Raw genomic sequence first — 21,832 nt, 5'->3', positions numbered from 1 at the left:
CAATGCTACACCACCCTCCTAGTGAGAATGTTTTTTCCTAATATCTAACCTAAACTTCCCTTGCTGTAACTTCAGACCATTGCTCCTTGATCTGTCATCTGCCATCACTAAGAATGGTTTAGCTCAGGGGTGGGCAAAATAGAGCCTACAGGCCACATGTGGCCTACCGACAGATTCAATCTGGCTCATGGGTGGACAGCCACCAACTCACTAGATCTTGCCTGTGGGTAGCCACAGCTCCGGCTGCCATGTGATGCTGGGTGGGAAGGCTTCCCAGCAGAATCAGGCATCAGCTGTGGACCCCAGACAGGGTTTCTGCAACAGCAGATGGGTGGCAGTATCAGCTGTGGATGCTGAGGGCAGTTTCAGGATCTCATATGCAGAACCTACCAGTGGTGCCCACAGCTGACCCACTGCCTTTTGGGTGCAGTGGAAGCTTAAGCTCAGAGCCTGGCACAGAACCTCTTAGCAGTGTCAGATGTGGCCCGAGGCAAGAGTTTCTGCTGGACCAGGGGGGAGGCAGCATCTCTCTCTGTCTCTCTCTTCTCTTCTATCTCCTTCCCTTCCCCTCCCTCTAGACCAGGAACTCTGACGATCAGCTGTGAACCCAGGCAGGAGCTGCTGCCATGTCATGTGGGAATCACTATCAGCATCAACTGTGATACTACCGACAGGTTCTGACACTGCAGCCTGCCTGGCATGGCAGCATCTTTTGCCTGGGTTCACAGCTGAGCATCAGGGTTCCTGGCAAACTGCAGTTTTGGCTGGATTCTGGGGGGAGGGGGAGGAGAGGAGAAGAGAGGAGAGGAGAGAGAGTGACAGGGCACGAGATACAGAGAGAGCATGACAGAGATGGATGTGGCCCTCGACAGGTCCCCAAAATTCCTTAATTGGCCTTCCAGCTGAAATAACTGCTCATCCCTGTTCTAGCTCCATCCCATTTGGAACCCCTTTCAGTTAGCTAAAGGTGGCTATCAAATCCCCCTTCAGCCCTCTCTTCTTCAGACTAAATAAGCCCAGTTCCCTCAGTCTCTCCTCATAAGTCATGTGCCCCAGACCCCTAACCATTTTTGTTGCCATATGATACAATCTCTTCAATTTGCCCATGTCTTTTTTTATAGTGGAGGCCCCCAAACTGGACACAGTGCTGCAGATGTGTCCTCACCAGTACAGAATAGAGGGGAAGAATTACTTCCCTTAATCTGCTGTCAACACTCCTACCAATGCAGTCTAATATCTGTTAGCCTTTGTGACAGCAAAGGCATGCTGTTGGCTCATACCCATCTTATTGTCCACTGTAACCACTAGATCCTTTTATGCAGAGCTGTTGCTTAGCTGGTTGGTCTCAAGCCTCTAGTGGTGCATGAGATTCTTCTGTCCTAAATACAGGACTTGGCACTTGTCCTTGTTAAATCTCATGAGATTTATTTTGGCCCAATCCTCCAATCTGTCTAGGTCACTCTGAATCCTAGCCCTATCCTCCCATGTATCTACTAAGCCCCCCAGCTTGGTGTCATCTGCAAACTGATGACAGATGCAATCTGTCATTGCTGAGGGTGCATTACATCCCATCTTCTAGATCGTTAATGAAGATATTGAACAAAACTGGCCCCAGGACCAACCTCTGGGGCACTACACTTGATAACAGCTGCCAACTAGACATAAAGCCATTGGCCACTACCTGTTGAGCACAATGATCCAGCCAGTTTCCTATCCACCTTGAAGTCCATTCATCCAAAACATATGTCTTAAGCTTGCTTGCAAGAATGCTGCAGGAGACTGTATCAAAAGCCTTGGTAACATTAAGGTATATCAGATCCATTGCTTTTCCTGCATCCACAGAGCCAGTCATCTCATCACAGAAGGCAATCAGGTTGGTCAGGCATGACTTACACATGGTGAATTCATGCTGACCGCTCCTGATCAGATTCTTCTTCTCCAAGTGCTTAGAAATGGATTCCTTGAGGTCTTGCTCCCTGATTTTTTTGGAGACTGAGGTGAGGCTGACTGGTCTGTAGATCGCTGGATCTTCCTTCTTCTCTTTCTTAAAGATGGGCACTATGTTTGCTCTTTTCCAATCATCCAGGACCTCCCATGATTACCATGAGTCTTCAAAGATAATGGCCAGTGGCTCAGCAATCACATCAGCCAAGTCCCTCAACACCCTCGATGCCTTACATTTGGCCCCATGGACTTTTACACATCCAGCTTTTCTAAATAGTTTCTAACCTGTTCTTTCATCACTGAGGGTTCCTCACTTCCTTTCCAAACTGTGCTGGCCACTGCAGTAGTCTGGGAGCTGACCCTGCCTGTGAAGACCCAGTTAAGAAAGACATTGAGTACTTCAGCCTTTACCTCATCATCTGTCACTAGGTTGCCTCCCCCATAAAGCAAGGGACCCACACTTTTCCTGACCTTACTCTTGTTGCTAACATACTTTTAGAAACCCTTCTTGTTACCTTTCTTGTCCCTTACTAGCTGCAACTCTAATTGTACTTTGGCCTTCCTAATTTCATCCATGCTGGAGCAATATTCTTATACTCATTCCAAGTCATCTGTCCAAGCTTCCATTTCTTGTAAGCTTTCTTTTTGTGTTTAAGCTCACTGAAGCGTTCTCTGCTAAGCCAATCTGGTTGCCTGTGATATTTGCTATTCTTCCAGCACATCAGGGTCATATTTATATATGCTAGCAACGCAGCACTGGGTGCTTTGAAAAGTGCCCTTGTGCTGCGATGCTTGCAGTTGTATAAGTGGCAAAATGCATGTCAGCACTGAGAAAATGGCAGTGGCACACTTTTGAATTAAAACACCTTGGAGTTGGAGGTGCTTTGGTTCAAAAGTGCATGGCCATGGGCAACGTGTAGGGAGGTTATGGGGGGGGGGCATGTGCTCCCCCTGAGATTGGCCCTCACCAGCCGGGGAGAAGGAAGTGCCAGTTGGTGCCCCCCCGAGAAGCTCTGGCAGCACTTCTGGCTTTGCTGCTAGCGCTTCTGGGGTCAGCAGTTGGCCACTGGGGGACTCCCCCCCAGTCAGTGATTGGCTGCTGGGGGACCCTCCCGCTGGTTGGCAATCAGCCACTGGTGTGCCCCCAGAATCAGGAGGCACCAGTCTCCCATGCACACTGCTGCCATTTTCTCAGCTCTGACACACATTTTGTCACTTATACAACTGCACTCAGCACAGCGCAGCTCACCTCAGCTCACATGCGGAGCAGACCTCTGGCACATTGTGGGACAGAAAAGTATGTGTATAAATGCCCCAGGATAATTAGTTCCTGCACCCTCAGAAAGGTTATTTTAAAATACAGCCAGATCTCCTGGACTTCTTTTCCCCTCAGATTCACCTCCCAGCGTATCCTGCCCATAAGTTCACTGAGGCAGTCAAAATTCCCCAGGGACGGCAGGCAAGACTATGCTTTGATAGACAGATGATGGCTTTTGTTAATGAAATTCAAGGTTAATTGGCACTGTCCAAGTCTCAGCAGGGGAAATGTGTCTGTGACAGACTATGGCATTGTTTGTAATATTTCTGGGTTGAATGTTATCATGACAGTGTTGCATATCTTAGTTTTCCTGATACACAAGGAACGAACGGGTTAATGGCATTTCAAAGAGACCTGCAATGTTGGCCTAAGTGCTCTTTTAGAGAAAAATGGGCCATGAAGCAAAAATGCAACAATTTACCTATGTTAACACACCAAGTGAAATCCACTCCCTGTATCTGAAAAGACTCGTATATTCTTTTGATTTCAATAATCACTTTAGAGAAGTGCTATGCAACAAAGCTTTATTCAAGTGGGGGACTCCCTGACAGAGGCCAGACAGAAGAGAAAGGCAGAAGGAGAAGGAGAAGACACAGAGATATTGAATACAGAAAAGCAAGGGTGTTGTTCATGACAGAGACTGCCTGGAGTATGAGGCTATAAGAGGCTATAAATGGTTGGGGTTCCAAACAAGTGTTCCCCATGTCAATCTGTGACAGTGACCATATCTAAAGAATTATGTAGAATCCCAGCTTAATCCACCTGAGATACTTGCATCCTCTGCTAACTTCCTTTTTCTTCACATAGGTTTATTTCTAGGACCAATTACACTGTATAGAACCAGAACAAGAGGAAGAGATGGCTATCCAGCCATACAGAGTATACCTTTAGTGTCTATCTGTCACTATTAATGTTGTCTAATGATTACACTCAATAGGAAACTGGGAAGGTTTTTTTTGTTTTGTTTTTGTTTTGTTTTTAATACACACACACAACAAATACAGGCATACACATATCCATGTTTATGATTTTTTTTTCTATTCTCTAAGTCAGGGGTTGTCAAACAGGGGTATGTGTACCCCTGGGGGTACTTTGAAAGATCTCAGGTGGTATGAGGGCAGGAATGGAGCATTGCCACACCGTGCCACTGTCTCACAGGAGCAGGGCTGGGGTGGGGCAAGAGCAGGGTCACACAGATGTCACACTGCCACCACTCCGCCGCTCACTCTGCTGCTCGTCACACCACTGCTTGGCATCTGGCTGCTGCTCACCACCCCTCACCCCACTTGGCGTCCGGATGCTCACCACACCTCCCCCAGCCAGGGGTTACACTTACTAAAAAGGGGGCCACCAGGGTTACACTTATTAAAAAAGGCTGAAAACCCCTGTTTTAAGTAGTTAGGCTTGCAATATGATAAAGGATGATCCCTTTTCACCACCTTAATGTAAAACATATATATATAAGAAATATATATATATATATATATATATATATATATATATATGGTGAATACATGTCAAAGGTCTGGATAACTCAGTTTTTTGCACCAGATTTTTAAGGCAAACAGAACACCATAATCAAATATTATGGAGATAAGTGTTAATTGGAAAAAAAGGAGAAAAAATAAGTAATTAAGAGGTAAGTTAGTTAATATGTTGGATTACTCCTTTAAAATCAGCAGGAAGCTTTCACAGATAAATGGGCCTTTCTCTGATATCTATCACAAGATGTACAATCTTTGGCAAATAACTTCTTTTATACAGTATCATCCAGCAGAAAAAACCCAGTGCTGTGATGTTGCAGATGGAAATACTCTCCTTTTATGGAGGAGAAGCCCTGCTTCTGTGACCTCTAGTTTAGAATTGTGACACTTGTGGATTACATTGCAAGTCGTTTCTGGACTGGCATTCCTAGATGCATGGTTGAGGGTGAAGGAAGGTAAGTGTCTGTTGGATGGATTGTAGTTGTTTGCTATCACCAATGATACCAAGAAAATATTTTGTTTCTCTCACTCTCGTCTCCTCGCCAATTCACACAAGTTGTCTATTTCTCATGCCACTCCCTATCTTCTAATGTAATTTTGTTTTATTTCACAACTTAGTGACCTTCTGAATCCAACTCACCAAAGATTTTATTGACTTACATTATTGGCACGTATATCTCAACAGCCATCAACAAGTGACCTGCTTTCTATGACCAGGTCACTAAATGCTTAGATGCAGGAGTTGAGGTAGATGTCATCTACTTTGACTTTAAGAAGGCCTTTGACATGGTATCCCAAACTATTCTCGTAAACAAATTGAACAGCTGTGCTGTAGATGATTACATAGCCACGAGGGTGGCAAATTGGGTCATACCCAGAGAGTGGTGGTGGATGGCTCAGAATTGACCTGGAAAGATGTGGGCAGTGGGGTTCCCCAAGGCTTGGTCTTGGGCCAGTGCTGTTTAATATCTTCATCAGGGACCTGGATGAGGGTGTGGAAAGCACTCTGCTCAAATTTGCAGATGACACAAAACTATGGGGTGAAGTAAACACACTGATGGGAAGAAATTGAATCTAGGTGGACCTGGACAGGTTAGAGAAGTGGGCAGGGAACAATAGGATGCAGTTCAACAAGGACAAGTGCAAGGTGCTGCACCTAGGGAGAGGGAATCCCCAGCACATCTATAGGCTGGGGGATGACCTTCTCAGCAGCACTGCAGCGGAAAGAGATCTCGGAGTCATTGTTGACTCCAAGATGAATATGACTTGTTAATGTGACAAAGTAATTAGCAGAGCTGACCATGCTTTATCATGCATTAGTAGGTGCATCACAAACAGGTCCAGGGAGGTGATGCTTCCCCTCTATGTGGCACTGGTCAGGCTGCAGTCGGAGTACTGTGTCCAGTTCTGGGTGCTGCAATTCAAGAGGGATGTGGACAACCTTGAGAGGGTCCAGAGGAGGGCCACTCTTATGGTTAGAGACTTGCAGGAAAGGTCCTATGAGGAAAGACTGAGGGACCTGGACCTTTTCAGCATCTGCAAGAGAAGGCTGAGAGGGGATCTTGTGGCAGTATGCAAACTCACCAGGTGGGGGCAACAGGGAATAGGAGAAGCTCTGTTTACTAGGGCAGTCCTTGGAATAACCAGGAACAACTGCCACAAGCTGATAGAGAGTAGAATTAGGCTGGACATCAGAAAGAACTTCTTCATTGTTAGGGTTGGCAGAACCTGGAATGGACTTCCAAGGGAGGTAGTCTTCAAGACCTTGGGGGGTCTTCAAGGGGAGACTAGACAAGCACCTGTCTGGGGTGACATGACCCCAGCACTTTTTCCAGCCTAGGCAGGGGGTTGGACTCAATGATCCATTAAGGTCCCTTCTGACCCTAGCATCTATGAATTTATGAACACTGAGGGTGCCTGCCCATCCTAAGCCTAATCAGGCACTGACTCTACTACCCAAAGCACTTGTCTGCTATGGTATTTGCATTGCTCTAGGCTCTCTATGGCCTGTGGACTAGACTAGAGTTTTTTCTGTTTTCTTTGCCCACAAGAATCTTAAAATTGTAACAACCTTAAAATGGTTCTGTTATTTTTTTTGAAATGTACTCATTGTGGTGGTTCCCAATCCAATTCTGTTCACCAAAAGTAAGTGTGACTGATAGATGTCAGCCAGCTCAGCACTACGTTGTTAATATGCTAAGTGCCCTCTTTCTCCTCTCTGTTCTTTCCTTAAGTACCCAGGCCTGTGTCAATATTTTTTTTTATTTTTTTTAATACTACAAGAGACACATCTCCTAATGGCCTCTGTCAAGAGTAGCATCAATCCCAGTTTGTATTTCCTAGTTGGAAGATACAGGGAGCAGTAATTTAAGGTCTCGGACAAAGTTGCATTTCAGAATGCCTGGGAAAAGAAGGCAAATCTCAACAAAATTTTTGCAAAAAAAAATAAAAATCTTTAATTGCAAGCTTTTGGGCACAAAAACCCTTCAGCAGGCATCAGAGAAAAGATCGTAAAATTTCTCCTGGGTAGAAATGAAAGTTGATATTTCATAGGATTTCACAGAGGAGTCAATAGATGGCAAACTCCTCTGGGCAGACAGTTCTTAGCTGGTCAGGAGTCTCAGGTCTCCTGTGAGGCTGTGGTAATGCAAATTACCTTAGACAAAGGTAGCATCAGGATGTGGTTTCAGGTGGTTGAAGTTGTTTCCTGCTTGGGAAAATATGAAGATTTCATGCATTGTCTATATTATTATGCATATCAATATGGATATATTAAATAAGTATGTATTCATGTGATGTGTATAATTTTATGTTTATAGTCGTATTATATACTATTAATATTACATTGATAATACATATGATATCATTTATATATATATTCTAGATGATATAATATATATAATTAAGATGATATATTATCAATACAATATTAATAGTATATAATATAATTATAAATATAAAATTTTATATACAATATATAAAATTATATATTATATATAAAATTGGGCTGTTAAGGCCCTTAATATACCCAGTTACCTACTCAATAGGAGTGGCCAATCTCAACGACTTTGTCATCTATTTTCATTTTTGTTTATAGATAGCAATTTGTCAGTTTCCTTAAAATCAAATGAATAAAATGTATCTTTATACTGCTACAGTTCACAATATTGACATTCTCCCACATTTCTAGCTTTCATTAGAACATACGCTCTCAAGCACATTTCTAAAAAGACGGGGAAGAGAAAAAGAAAGGAAAAAAGAAAATAAAAAAAAAGAAAATACAAGAAAGCACAAGAAAGGTTTGGGTATATGTTTTCCAAAGCTCTCTTATACTTTGTGACAATAATGAATGCAAATAATTGATAAGCTATGACTGACCAATGATAAATCCCTACTTCTTTCGCCCCCAACACACACCTTTTTTTTTTTTTTAATTATTCTGTTAAATAAGTCTAAAATATATTTAAGTAATTTTGGAAGTAAACCTTAAGTAACAGCCATAAATTGAAATCTATATAGCATTCAGATATATTTAACATTTTCAAAAGTAAATTTATATCAATTGTATTAAGATTGTGGAGGAATATAAGAAATCTAAATGATTGTGCCCTTCTGAGATTTATTCCTACAAAAAGTTTCACATAGTTAAATCCATAGCTGCAGCTTCCCCAGAAAAGGTTGATTTACTGAAAGCATGGGCAGATCTGGACTTTTGACAGGAGGATGCTGACAGTGTGGCACATCATCACCTACACCAAAACATACATTTTTCTCCAGTTAAAGAGAAAATAAAAACATTACTAATATGCTAGAAGTATAGCCTGATATTATTCCATTTAAGATCAAAGCAAAAACAAATATAACTTCATTGGAATTTGCACTAATTTGCTAGATTATGCATTTATTATAAAAACATCACAAATTAGGCAAAATAGTCAAGAGATATTGTTCATTAGTCCTGTAGTTATTATAATTAAAATCTCCTATTCAGATTCATAAAACAAAGTGTAGCTTTGAGTTTCTTGACAGTGCATCCAATACTTCACTGACAGTTCCACACCTGAACTAGATACGGTAGTATTATCTCGGGTGAACACTATGTTGGTTTTTAGCTAGGACTGAAAAAAGAAGTCTTCAGGGCTGTGAAACAGAAGAGAGAAATTGCCAGGAATGGTACATGACAGGAAAATTACAGAAGAAAGAATAGCTTGAATGGTGGAACATCAAGACCATTAAGAAGGAGACAGAAGGTTGTTAAAACCTGTGTTTTACACGGAGATTAGCAGGAATCAGATTGATAATACTGCACCATGAAGTCAGTTGATTCCCTCAGTGCTGCCTGAATAGAAAATTCTGCTGTCCCTCTCAGTCGGTTGGTTTTAACATTTGAATGAAGCAGGAGTCAAACGGGGGTGTATTTGCAACACTGGACCACCTGGATATTAGGGCTGTGCAAAACAGCAGCATTCCACTTCAACATCTGTTTTGACGTTTCGACAGAAAAGTGTTTCATTTTGAGTTTTGTTTCGATTTGAAAACACTGTTCCATTCTGATTTGTTGAAATGGATTTGCTGTTTTGATGCTGGTTCGACATTTCAATTGGGCTGGGGAAGGGAACTCAGCCCAGCTGAACTTGAATTCTGTTCCCCAGCCCGAACCTAGCACTGGGGAGGGAACTCAGTTGGGCTGCTTTGAAACTCTCAGAATGTTTTGACTGCCCTCGCTTTGTTTCGAGGCTGTTTTGAAGCCCTTCTTTTCATTTTGATTTAGCTGTTTTGAGCACTAAATGAGTTCGAAATGAAACAGCCAGAGAAATTTCGCACAGCCCTACTGGATATGTCCCTGCTGAAGGGTCTTGCTTCTTTAGGGTTAAGAGAATCTGACATCTTCCTCTGATATTTCACTCAGATTAGACCCAGTATTACTCAGATTATTTCATAACTTTGCCCTCTCCTGATGGTAACAATGTAACAAAGGTTCCTGCTTTTTTAGGGTCAAATATAGTTTAAATTTTCCCTTTGCAGAGCAGATTCAGGATGGCAGGGTAATTCACAAAGTCTATAGGCTGCTTGAATCTAACCTATTGTACTGCTGGTTTGAAAAGAGCCTGTTTTTCAACTGCCTCCCAGGGAAGATCAGCATTATATAAATGCCAGGCTCACCCCATTTCAGCTTTCCTAGATGTATGGCAGCTTTGAGCAACCCCTCTTTGGAGAAAACCTCAGAAACTTAGCTATGAAGGCCAGACTTCCTCCAGTGGGCCCCTCTATCTCTAAAGCAGTGTCTGAGGGGAGTTTTAAAACAAAGAAGCAGTTCTGTCACAAAGTCAATGGGATTAATTTTTTTGGGATTCCTCAGGCACTTGAGCAACATGGATGTTATATCTCTTGGATCTTCTCTCCAAGTCCAGCACTTTGTCTCTCAAAGCCTGCAGCTCCCTGCTGTAAGAGCCCATGTGCCTGGTCATTTCCATAGTCTGATCCTCATAGGCAGACCTGACATCCCATCCTCTATTCCCTGAATCCACTTTACCAGGGAATCCAACAAAGCCTGAATATTCCTTATAAATTCCTGAGCCTTATCCACTGTAATTTTGATGCTAGATATCCCTCTAGCTATGCTGTGCATCAAAGAAGTCAAGTCCTTCATTTACCCCCCTCATCTTATTAGAGAGGCCTCAATCGTGGAAACCGTGGGTCTCCTTGATCCCCCATATTTTGATGGCCTCTGGCAATGGAGGGAGTGAGGGGTTTTCCAAGCCATAGATGAAGATCAAATATTTACCTAAACATATTTTTGTAAGGGTTTGAAGAGTTTTAATAACTAAAAGTGTCAGTAAATACCACAAAATAGCAAGAGCGTCTTAGATTTCATAGACATTAGGGCTGGAAGGGACCTCGGAAGATCATCGAGTCCAGCCCCCTGCCCAAAGGGCAGGAAGTCAGCTGGGGTCATAGGATCCCAACAAGATAAGCATCCAGTTTGCTCTTGAAGGTGTTCAGTGTAGGCGCTTGAACCACCTCTGGTGGCAGGCTATTCCAGACCTTGGGGGCTCGGACAGTAAAGAAGTTTTTCCTTATATCCAGCCTGAAACGGTCTTGTAGTAGTTTATGACCATTCGACCTAGTCATCATCCCTTGGGGCGCTCTGGTGAACAAACGTTCCCCCAGATACTGGTGGTCACCCCTGATAAACTTATAGGTGGCCATCAGATCACCCCTGAGCCTGCGCTTTTCCAGGCTAAAGAGCCCCAGGGCTCTCAGCCTGCCATCGTAGGGTCTGCTTCCCTGACCTCTGATCATGCGCGTGGCTCTTCTCTGGACTCTCTCAAGCTTCTCCACATCCTTTTTGAATTGTGGAGCCCAAAACTGGATGCAGTACTCCAGCTGCGGCCTCACTAAGGCTGAGTACAAGGGGAGAATGACATCCCGGGATTTACTTGAGAAGCATCTATGGATGCAAGCCAGCGTTTTGGTCGCTTTCCTAGCCGCAGCATCGCACTGCAGGCTCATGTTCATCTTGTGGTCATGTATGTCTGCTTCATACCACAGTATACCCTGACTCCTCATAGTCAGCTGTTCTTAAACAAAAACAACATTAATTTTGCAACAGCAGTGCAGCAGTCAGAGGGCACATCTACATGTTTATTAATGCACTTTTGCTACTGCACATTAAATTTAGTACCACTAATGTTGAGGTACTAAATGAATGCACTTTGGGCTGTCCTAATGTGCAGTAGTGAAAGCACACACTTTTTAGTTACAATGCCCAATAGCTTATTTTTACTGCCCATTAGTGTATTAGCACATTTTTGATGTGATGCTCTAGTGCACAGTAAAATCGGCTACTGTGCATTAAAGTGCATGTGTAGACACATCTAGAGTAATTCTGCCCTGAAGCCCAAGCAGTGACTAGCAGAAAAAACACCAAACTGTTATCTAGCAGCCCTCCCAGGTTCCTTTAATCATGCCCATCTCTTTCCTTCTTATCTCTGGCTAGCATCTTTTTCAGGACCTTCTCTCAGGTGTAGTCACTGCCTTACTCCATCTCTGCCTTTCCCCTAGAAGGTGTATCCTTGCCCACCTTCTGAGATTCTCCACTTTCTTTTTTTTCAATTAACACCATTGGTGTCCATGGGCACCTACAGCATTTAACTGCTCCTACAGTGCATCCCACAGGTGGTCTCACTCATTGGAAAGGATCTTCAAGACATCTTCCCCATTATCTCCTCAAGAAGTCTGTCACAAGACCTTCTCTCAGGAAGCTGTAGCACTGTGTGGTAGCCAATCTAGTCTTGCTCCAGTCTATTCCTCAAAAATACCACCCTCTCTCCCTTTCATCTGCCACGTGTTAATGTTATCTATATGTTAATTACTGACGCTGTAAAAGGACTTAATGAATCTTTAAAAGGACGTAATGAGTTCGGGCTTGGCCTAGCTCACTTAAACTGCTGGATACCTTGGTCCTGTGTGGATTAAGGTTCCCTGCATTCACTATCTCTTGTTCTTGCCTGTGCCTCCAGTGCAATGATTGGGACCCTGTCAACCCTAACTATGCCTTAGAGGGCACTAATCAAGGCCTCTAGCCTCCCAAATACCCACACCCATGCTTCATGTGTATTGCTCTAATTTCCTGTGCTGGGCTCCCTGGTCCTGACTTCATCTCAGTGTATCCAGACCCTTGGGCCCCTGACCCATGCAGGGATGCTCTTGCATTGTCGCTGTCCCTTGTAGGGCTCAAAGCCTGGAGTGTCCTCCCAAGACAACCATCACCTGACTGTGGCCTCCAACTAACCCTTATAGTCATTTTCAGTCCTCAGGTTAAAAGGAAACAAAACATCAACCAACCGATTTCAAACTCAAGCACAAAACCCACCTTCCATCTCTAACAGCTGCCAGCTCTGGCCAGACTGCTTGCTCTGGCCCCAGTGCTAGACTTACCTACTGCTTTGATTCTACCTCCTCCCAGTCACCTACCTTCAGTTCTTTTAAATAGGCATGGGCTTTTCTAATCAATTATCCAGCTTGTTCTCTCCCATCCCCTGATGCTGCCTATCCAGTGGTTGTACAGGCTCCATCTACTTGTTGTGCAGGGCTGCTGTCTGCTGCTTATAGCAGGGCAGCTTGCTTCCCTGTGACCTTACAGCTCCTGCCTCCTGTTGCTGCTGGCTAATTTGAAGCTTTGCCTCTCCAAGGTATAAAAGTCCAAATCTGAAAGAGCCCTTGCTGTATTCTTTTGCTCTTCACCCCTGTGGAGGCTAGGATTCCCTGTTACAGACCCCTATTTCCATGAGCCAATCCATGAGCAGCAACTCCAGTATCATAAAATCATGAGTCCTGGTGGTGGACAAGCCAGGCAGCTGAAAGCTGCACAAAGCACCACGGCTTTAATTTTTTTTATCTTCTATCCAGGTGCAGGGAGCTGTTCTGTTCATGGCCAGGCTGAGTGGTAACAGCTCTACCTTCTGGCACCATGTGCTTGCCCCACCCTGGAGTTGGCAGTCAGGGCTGGATGACACAGCTATATTTGTTTTTGCTTGGATAATAAACTAAATAATATAGTCCTGCCACCTGGCATATTAGTAAAATTTTCAGTTTCTTTTTTAATTTTGAACAAATATGTGTTGTGTTATAGGATGATGAGCCATACCACCTGCATCTCCCTTTTCAAAATCCTAGATCTTCCCATGGTTGTATCCTGCCAGATGAGTGAGGCGCAACCAGGAAGATATGGGTATGCTGGAGCAGGCAGCAGGGGTACAGGCAGGAAGCAGCTTGGGAAGAGGGCTTGGACAGTCTGGTTCCCAGAGGATGGGGCCCTCAGCTGACTGGCCTCTTTTCCAGAGCAGGGCAGGTAGCCAGCGAGGCATGTTGCCTCCAGCCAGCCCCAGAGGCCAAGGCCCAGATCCACTCCTTCTATGCATTTGCCCTGCTTCTCAGTTGCATGCATGGCTGAGGACCCAAGAACCCCCCATTTTTTTTTTTAAATGTTGTCCCCATCTCTTTCTGTATTTACCTCTGTTTCTCCTCCAGGTTGCCTCTTCATGCCCGTTTCTTCACATCCCTCATTCTCTGTGCTGTCATGGGGTGACAGACTCCTCCCAATTTCTATTCTCTCCCTACCCTCTCCCTCTCCTCCCCCTCTTCCCCCTCTGTTCAACTCTTTTTCTCACTTTGTGCAGGCTTGTTCCAACTTACATGCTTTTCTCCATTTGTCTCTAGCATCTCTCCACAGTCATGATCTCCCTTTGTATTCCTTATTCACTCTCACTGAGATCCAGGAATTTCAGGCCATGAGACTGGGAACAGTAGGAATTACCAGGCATACACGGCAGTGTGGATATTAGTCACTAAGTCCCACTGGCTCCTCTTTTGCTCACAGGTGTGTGTACAGCAGAGACTCTCTATGCCTGAAGAAGGGTGACTGCACCCGAAAGCTTGCCAAGAACTTTCCCCCAATTGGTCCAATAAAAGATATCACATCTACTTAAAGAAACTTGCCTGCTTAGAAAGTAAGAGGCAGAGATCAGCACCCAACACCAGAAGTCTGATACTGGTTGAATTGACGCTGGCCTTGCCTGCTGCAGAGGATAGCCTGGGCTCTAGGCAGGGATATCTTGAGACTAACGTTAAAAAGACCAATTACTGTAGTTGGAGTGTGCATTAATAGTGATGCTCTGCTCCTCTGCCTGACTGGGCTGATGGCAAACAAGGCTCCTAGACTTCCATGGTTAAGTAAAACTCCTTTACTGTCTCCATCCTGAATTAGTCTGTCACTGGCTTTTCGTTCCTGCTCTGCTTGCTACTATCATCGTTCCTATGATTGAATATTGGGTTTTATTTTAATTTAAATTAGTCATTAGCAGTAAAACCACCATTGTGGTTATGTCCATATCTTTTCCATGGACCAGCTGAATGTGCTAATAAAAAGTAGACCTGCCTATTTGTCCTCTCTCTGCATGTGCTAAATTTGGAAAAGAAGTGCCCCATTTGGCTCTCAAATGTTGAAAAGAGGAGCCCCATCTGACTCCCCCTTCCCACCCCAGTTTTGCTGCTCTCAAGCAAGCCAGAGCCTTTTGTGCAAAACAACAGGCAAATACTGAGCACACTTAGGGACAAGCAAAGCTATATACTATGGAGCATGTCCATAGTATATATCTCCAAACATCTGTCTCCCATCAGTATATTTAGGCACTCATCCATCTACTCAGTCATATATCCAGTGTACTAACCTATTTACCCACTTCCCCATCCCTGCCTTTCTATCAACCTATCTGTTCAGCGTGAATATCCAGGTGCGTTTGAGCACTTTCTAACCAGTGCCCAGGGAAATGGTTGCTGTTTCTACATAAGCCAATGAGATCATGTGTGGACACTGGTTTAACTTGTGCCGCCTGAGTCAGGCACATTTCTAGCCCCACCAGAACAGCAGACACTGGGTGGACAAATGTGAATATCCTGTGCTTGCTTCTGGAATTTCCTGTTCAGCCACTATCCCTTTGGCCACTGCCAAATTAAAATCCCTCCTTGGCCCTAGAAACAGCAGGGTTCTTCAGGTGCTGCAACCTGATGTCTTAATATACGCAGGTTGATTAATTTCTTGCTTTATGCCCCATTACCAATAGTAGAGCACTCAAACAGGTCCTCTAGATCTACTTCAGATAACCTTAACCTGTTCTTTCCCAGCATACCACCAGAGCTGGGAAATTTGAGATGTACATCATTGTAACATAAGCACATTTCACCTAGGGATATTAGGAACAATACCATGCTTTGTTACACTTTGACCTGGCTGATTGCTGAGGAGAGTCTGGAATCAGCAAGGAAATACAAAACAGGGGTTACCAAGCTCATTATTTCTCCTAACTTCTTGTTTAACAGGTCTACGTGAAGAAGGCTGAAGGGGGAGCCCATCATCCTACAGTAGAAATTTTATAATGACAGAGCTGAGAACAACACAGTTGTCTCTTGTAGAAACTAGTCTGGACTACAGGGATGGATGCAACTGGACTACAGATAGAGCACAGATTTTAGCTGAATTAAGCCTGAGCATTGTCACTATGGTCATTTCCTGTTTGGCTTGGTGGGGAATGGGATTGTTTTGTGCTTTCTTGGCTGCCACATAAAGAGGAACCCCTTCACTGTTTACATCCTGAAATTGGCCGTTACTGATTTTGGCTTCCTGCTAATTCTACCTGCTATCCTCATAATTCATATCTCCAGCAATGTAGCTTGTTTTGATTTTCTCTCTTTCTTCATAAAGGAGACCTTTATCCTAATTTCTTTTTTCCTCATACAGCACTAGCTTATGTCTCCTGACTGCCATCAGTGTTGAGAGGTGTCTGTCTGTCCTCTTCCCAGTCTGGTACTGAAAACGTTGCTCAAAGCACTTGTCTGGTTATGTTTGTACTCTTCTCTGGATCTTTTCAGCCCTTTTAAATGCAGTTAAGTTTTTTTCTTTGTATATATTTATCTGCATCTGGAACATCTCTTTAATTTTGAATGTCATAATTCTTCCTTTCATCATGGTTGTTTCCAATCTGATCCCGTTCATTAGGCTCCAATGTGGCTCCCAGAAACGTCAGCCAGGAAGACTCTACTTTGTTATCCTGCTTACTGTACTCTTCTTCCTTCTTTTTGCTGTGCCCTTCAATTTCTTCATAATTTTCCATTTTGATGACATGGTGTATGGCAATATTTTTCTCATTTTGGCTTCAGTTAATAGCAGCATCAACCCTGTTATCTATTTCCTATTGGGAGCTACAGGAAGCGGCAGTTCAGGGGCTCTGTGAAAGTTGCCCTCCAGAGGGTCTTTGAAGACAAGGTGGATAGTAGAGAAGTAGAATCCTCCAGGGATGAGTCAATGGAGACAGCCACTTAAATTACTGCAGGAGCCAGCCTGACAGAGACATTTTTTTCCCTGAATCACAGAGTGCAAGAAATCAGTAATATAAAGATCCTAGCAAGTTAGTTCCTACATTCCTCTAGCCAGAACAACTTCCGTTCTTTGGGTGTATCAGGGGCTGCTTTCCCATTGTAATGTAAACTTATGCAAATGTTATAGGCCTGAATCTGTTTGCTTTGGATTGGTAGAAAAATCCTACCAACTTCCCTAGCAGCAAGAGTAGCTCCATAAGAGTCTGATATACCCTGCGAGACAAAACCCACCAACATATAAATGCAGATTTTGTGTCAACTTTCACCCTGTAAAGACCTAATTATTATTCTCTAAATTACTACATGTCCGTGTGTCCTTGTATCCTGGGGTTGTCCTTTTCAGCTCTTGGTCCCACCATTGTTGCTCTATTCCTGCCTTTCTATGGCTCAGTCAAGGGTTTAGTTGACAAGTTCCACTCAGCTGAGTGCTCTATTGAAAACTTTTCAAAAAGCAAATGTTGCAGCTAGAGAATGTACATAGGCCCCTTTGCCATTCCCCAGCTGGAACATTTCTGTATGCTGTAGCTTCCTCTAGCCCATGCAGGTATACTCTCAAGATTTTCTCTCCCTTCCCCTCAGAGGGATGGGATGATATGTTTGTGTGTGTTTGTGATGGGGTGGAAAAGTAGAAAACACAGAACAGAGTGCCACAATTCCCTTTTCTTCTCATCTCCCTGCTCTCAGCCTAGCAGAGAGATATTGCTAAATGGAGAAAATGCTATCCTGTAGTAGAGATTTTATGACAGAGCTGAAAAACCATATCCCTATTTCTTACACTTGCCAGCCTGGGGCACACGAATGGATATAAAAACAGCCAACGCCAAATACACCATTTAAGCAGAATGGCTATCAGCAACATTACTGTACTTATTTGTCTGTTCAGGTTGCTGGGAAATGGAATTGTCTTGTGGTACGTTGGCTTCCGCATCCTGTTCACATACCGAACTGGTCTTTATTTTCTGATAGCCATCAGTACTGAGAGGTGTCTGTCTGCCCTCTATTCCATCTGGCATGGGCTTTATCCAAACCACTTGTATGGTTGTTTGTGTGCCCTGCTGTGGACTCTCTTCCATTATGAATGAATCAAGGATTCTTCTCCTGTTCCTGTCATTTAGTAAAAAGCTGTTTGATGGCCATATTGAGTATGAATTTCTTGCTTTTTTTGGTTTTTTCCCCCTTCCCCCATGATTGTTTCCAATCTGATCTTTATCTTCAAGGCCCACTGTGTTTCACACAGACATCAAAAAGGATGTGGAGAAGCTTGAGAGAGTCCAGAGAAGAGCCACGCGCATGATCAGAGGTCAGGGAAGCAGACCCTACGATGGCAGGCTGAGAGCCCTGGGGCTCTTTAGCCTGGAAAAGCGCAGTCTCAGGGGTGATCTGATGGCCACCTATAAGTTTATCAGGGGTGACCACCAGTATCTGGGGGAACGTTTGTTCACCAGAGCGCCCCAAGGGATGATGACTAGGTCGAATGGTCATAAACTACTACAAGACCGTTTCAGGCTGGACATAAGGAAGAACTTCTTTACTGTCCGAGCCCCCAAGGTCTGGAACAGCCTGCCATCAGAGGTGGTTCAAGCGCCTACACTGAACACCTTCAAGAGCAAACTGGATGCTTATCTTGTTGGGATCCTATGACCCCAGCTGACTTCCTGCCCTTTGGGCAGGGGGCTGGACTCGATGATCTTCCGAGGTCCCTTCCAGCCCTAATGTCTATGAAATCTATGAAATCAACCACCAAGTCTCTGCATTGTTATTCTGCACACCATCCGCTTCTTACTTTTAGCTGATCCCATCTGTGCCTAGACACAATGAAGAATGGTTTGCTTGTCTAACTCTATCCCAACTATGCAGTTGATCTAATTAAAAATGTCACCCTAAGCTGTCCTCTGCCTGGAGCAGGGCCCTCCTCTCAAATGTGTCCACAGTGTTCTGGAAAGTTATTACAAAACAAATATATTATGCTGAACTTAAATTTGCTCCCTTTAGAAACAACAGAGAAGCTATTTATTTCCTTCACTGGGAAAAGAATTAGGTCTGTACTGGAACTGTACTGGATCTATTTCTGCCTCTGTGCTAATGAGAATGCACACCAGCACTGCTGGTGACTGCGCTCCTGCATGGGGCCCACAAGGGCCTCATAGATTTGGGAGTTGGAGTGCCTACCCCAGGCAAATTGGCTCTGAACCTAAGCATAGCCCTACAGTGCAATCAGGTCCAAGGTCTTGCCCTGGGACCAGCTGGGACCCTGGGTATGTGCCTGCAGCACAAGGACGTGGCATGTGGGAGGAAGCCAGGTAGTGGGGCTGTCCCTGGCAGCCACTGCCGGGCTCCATGAGCCCAGCTGTGTCTGTCACAGGGCAACTGCTGCGGGACCATATGGCCAGAGGCAGGCAGCAGGTGGCACAGACCCCAGGGTCATGTCAGGTTTATTACAGGGCTTTAAGGCCCATGCTGTGGCAGGAAAAGAGCCATCCCAGCCCTTGTGCTGGAGAAACTCCAAGCCCCATGCCTTTGGGGCAAGCCTGAGGGTGCTCCCAATCAGCATCTACATATGCATTACTGTACAGTAGACTAATTTACTGTGTAGTAGCTGCATGCATGTGTAGACAGTGATACTTTACTGCACACTAAATTAGTCTACTATGCAGTAAAATGTCTTGTCAAAAGTGGGTTCCACTCCTGGTGGTAGGTGCAGGGTGAATGGGTTGGGGGCCTGGGAAGTGGGGCCAGGCCCAGTGGTGGTGACAGGAGGAAAGAGCTGCAGCCACTGGGGCTGCTGGAAAGTGAATCCAGCCACTGTGCTGCCCCAGCCCTGCTGTATGCCTGGGGATAGCAGAACTGGCCACATGCACCATGGCCCAGGCTGCCCTCTGAGCCTGGTCTGGGCAGGGCTGACAGACCTGCTGCAGGCTGGACACAATCCCTTGGTGGGCTAGATCTGGCCCATTGGCTGTATTTTGCCCATCCCTGCACTAATTCTTATTCATGTTGCTTTTATTGCTAGGATTTCATGTGACCAGGAGAGGACAAGACGGAAAGTCCAGGATTTATCCCAAAGCTTTGCAATGACAGAGGTGAACACAGTCTCCCTGCGTCCTACAGAGACCAGCCTGAACAGCAGTGGTAGACATAATCAGACGGAATGTCAGATGGATGATTTAGCTGAAGTGGTCCTGGACAGCATCACTCTACTGATCTGCCTGTTTGGACTGGTGGGGAATGGGATCATTCTCTGGATTCTTGGCTGCCACATCAAGAGGAACCCCTTTACTGTCTACATCCTGAATTTGGCCATTGCTGACTTTGGTTTCCTGCTCTGCCTGCCTGTTTTCCTCGCAATATATTATATATATTGTTTTACTTCACATTTTCCCATCATACTAGACACATTTTTCCTACTTTCACTATTGACATATAACACCAGCCTGTTTGTTCTGACAGCCATAAGCACTGAGAGATGTCTGTCTGTCCTCTGTCCAATCTGGCAACATATTCACCGCCCAAAGTACTTGTCTGCCACGGTGTGTGCCCTGCTCTGGGTTCTTTCCTGTCTGACAACTGGACTAATATCATTTTTCTGTCTGTTTGAAGAATCTGACTATTGTACTGTGATATTCAAGGTCACGTGCATTTTGAGTTTCTTAATTTTCCCTCCCCTTATGATTATTTTCAATCTGATCCTTTTCATCAGGATTCAATATGGCTCACAGCGACATCAGCCCAGAAGGCTCTATGTTGTTATCCTGCTCACCATCATCTTCTTCCTCCTCTTTGCTGTTCCCTTCAGTGCCTATATTTTCCTTAGTATTTATGAATATTTTGATTTGAAATTTGAGGCATGTACTATGCTGGCCTCCGTAAACAGTAGCGTCAACCCTGTTATTTACTTCTTGGTTGGGAACTATAGGAAACGCCTGTTCAGGGGCTCTGTCAAGGTTGCACTCCAGAGAGTTTTTCAAGAGAAGATAGATCCCAGGGGAGTAAATGAGGTGCCTACAGCAGACATAATGGATACAACCATTTAAATCCCTATGGGCCCAAATCTGGGAGAAGCAGTTCTGAGCCTAGATGGTTTCATCGGTCCTAGAAAATCAGTCCCAACATTTGTCCTTGCCTACCCACATGGAGCAGGCCCCATCCCTACTGCATATCCCTAAGGTTCTAAGCATGCACAAAGGGTCAAATGAGTCATACAAGGTCTACATCTGATCCCTTTGGACCCAATGGAGAAGTTGTATTGGCTTCACTGAGAGCAGAAGTGGATCCAAAATGGTCCAATTGATTTGTTGTATAAGAAAGCAGGTAAATCTCATTTCCAATGGAGATTTTCTCTCCAGGTCAAACTATTTCCTGTTCCTGTCTTTTACTTAAGTACTACTGTCAGGCAGTATACATGAACCTATATACCAAGGGACACAATGCCAAAATACTACTGAGCATTTGGTGAGTTTGATCTCAGCTATTAATTATGACTTTCAGTGATTTGCAAAAGTCTCTACTGTAACTGGCTGTTATTTCTCTGTAAAGCCCTTTTGTTCTGTGATCTTGTTTGCATATCTTCATTTTACTTTGTTCTGAATGGGAGGCTTTTCAAATTAGAAAGGCGGGACACATGCCTGCCTTTCCTCCCCAACACTGGAAGCATAGCTGGAGCAGAAAAAGAATGGCCATTGAAATTTATGGACCAAGTTTCCTACATCTGAAAATAAGTGTTGTTACATATTATGATCAGGACATGCTGAAGCTAGATGGCATTAAAATTATAATGTTGTCCAAGCAGTCACATAATAAGGGTTATTTTCTTCTTTGATCTGTATTGCTTACACTGGCTGTTAGAAGGCTGGTGAGCAGGGCTATGGCTAAAAACTGCCAAGCTCCCCTTGTTAGCTAAATCTCCAGCAGCACTACCCTGTCTCTCCCTGACACTTGAGGCTCATCCCTTACTGCAGGTTTCCTCTCATTCCCTGGGGATCACCCTTGACACCTCCCTTGGGGCTCACCTTTGTCTCCTGCATCCTTGCTCACCTGCAGCTGGTGGTGTTGTCCTAGAGGTGAGGAAAGCTTCTGTTCCAATCCAGGGCCTGGGCTCAGCCTAGAGAACAACAACAGTGTTTCTGGCCAGATGGATTCCTCCTTCCTGCCT

At 44.4% G+C, this 21,832-nt stretch overlaps 1 protein-coding gene across 1 annotated transcript; it reads left to right on the top strand.

The window, feature by feature from the left end:
- Nucleotides 1-5,067: 5,067 nt before the first annotated feature.
- Nucleotides 5,068-21,454, top strand: LOC102564397 (mas-related G-protein coupled receptor member H). The gene is made up of 2 exons (XM_014594483.3): nt 5,068-5,201; nt 19,694-21,454. The coding sequence occupies exons 1-2, from the start codon at nt 5,182-5,184 to the stop codon at nt 20,712-20,714; spliced, it is 1,041 nt and encodes a 346-aa protein (XP_014449969.2). The 5' UTR covers nt 5,068-5,181; the 3' UTR covers nt 20,715-21,454.
- Nucleotides 21,455-21,832: the final 378 nt, after the last annotated feature.

The sequence above is a fragment of the Alligator mississippiensis genome, chromosome 2 (genome assembly GCF_030867095.1).
Source record: "Alligator mississippiensis isolate rAllMis1 chromosome 2, rAllMis1, whole genome shotgun sequence".
In the NCBI taxonomy this organism is placed as follows: domain Eukaryota; kingdom Metazoa; phylum Chordata; order Crocodylia; family Alligatoridae; genus Alligator; species Alligator mississippiensis.
Note: the sequence above shows the minus strand (reverse complement) of the source record. Positions and strands in the feature narration are given on the sequence as shown.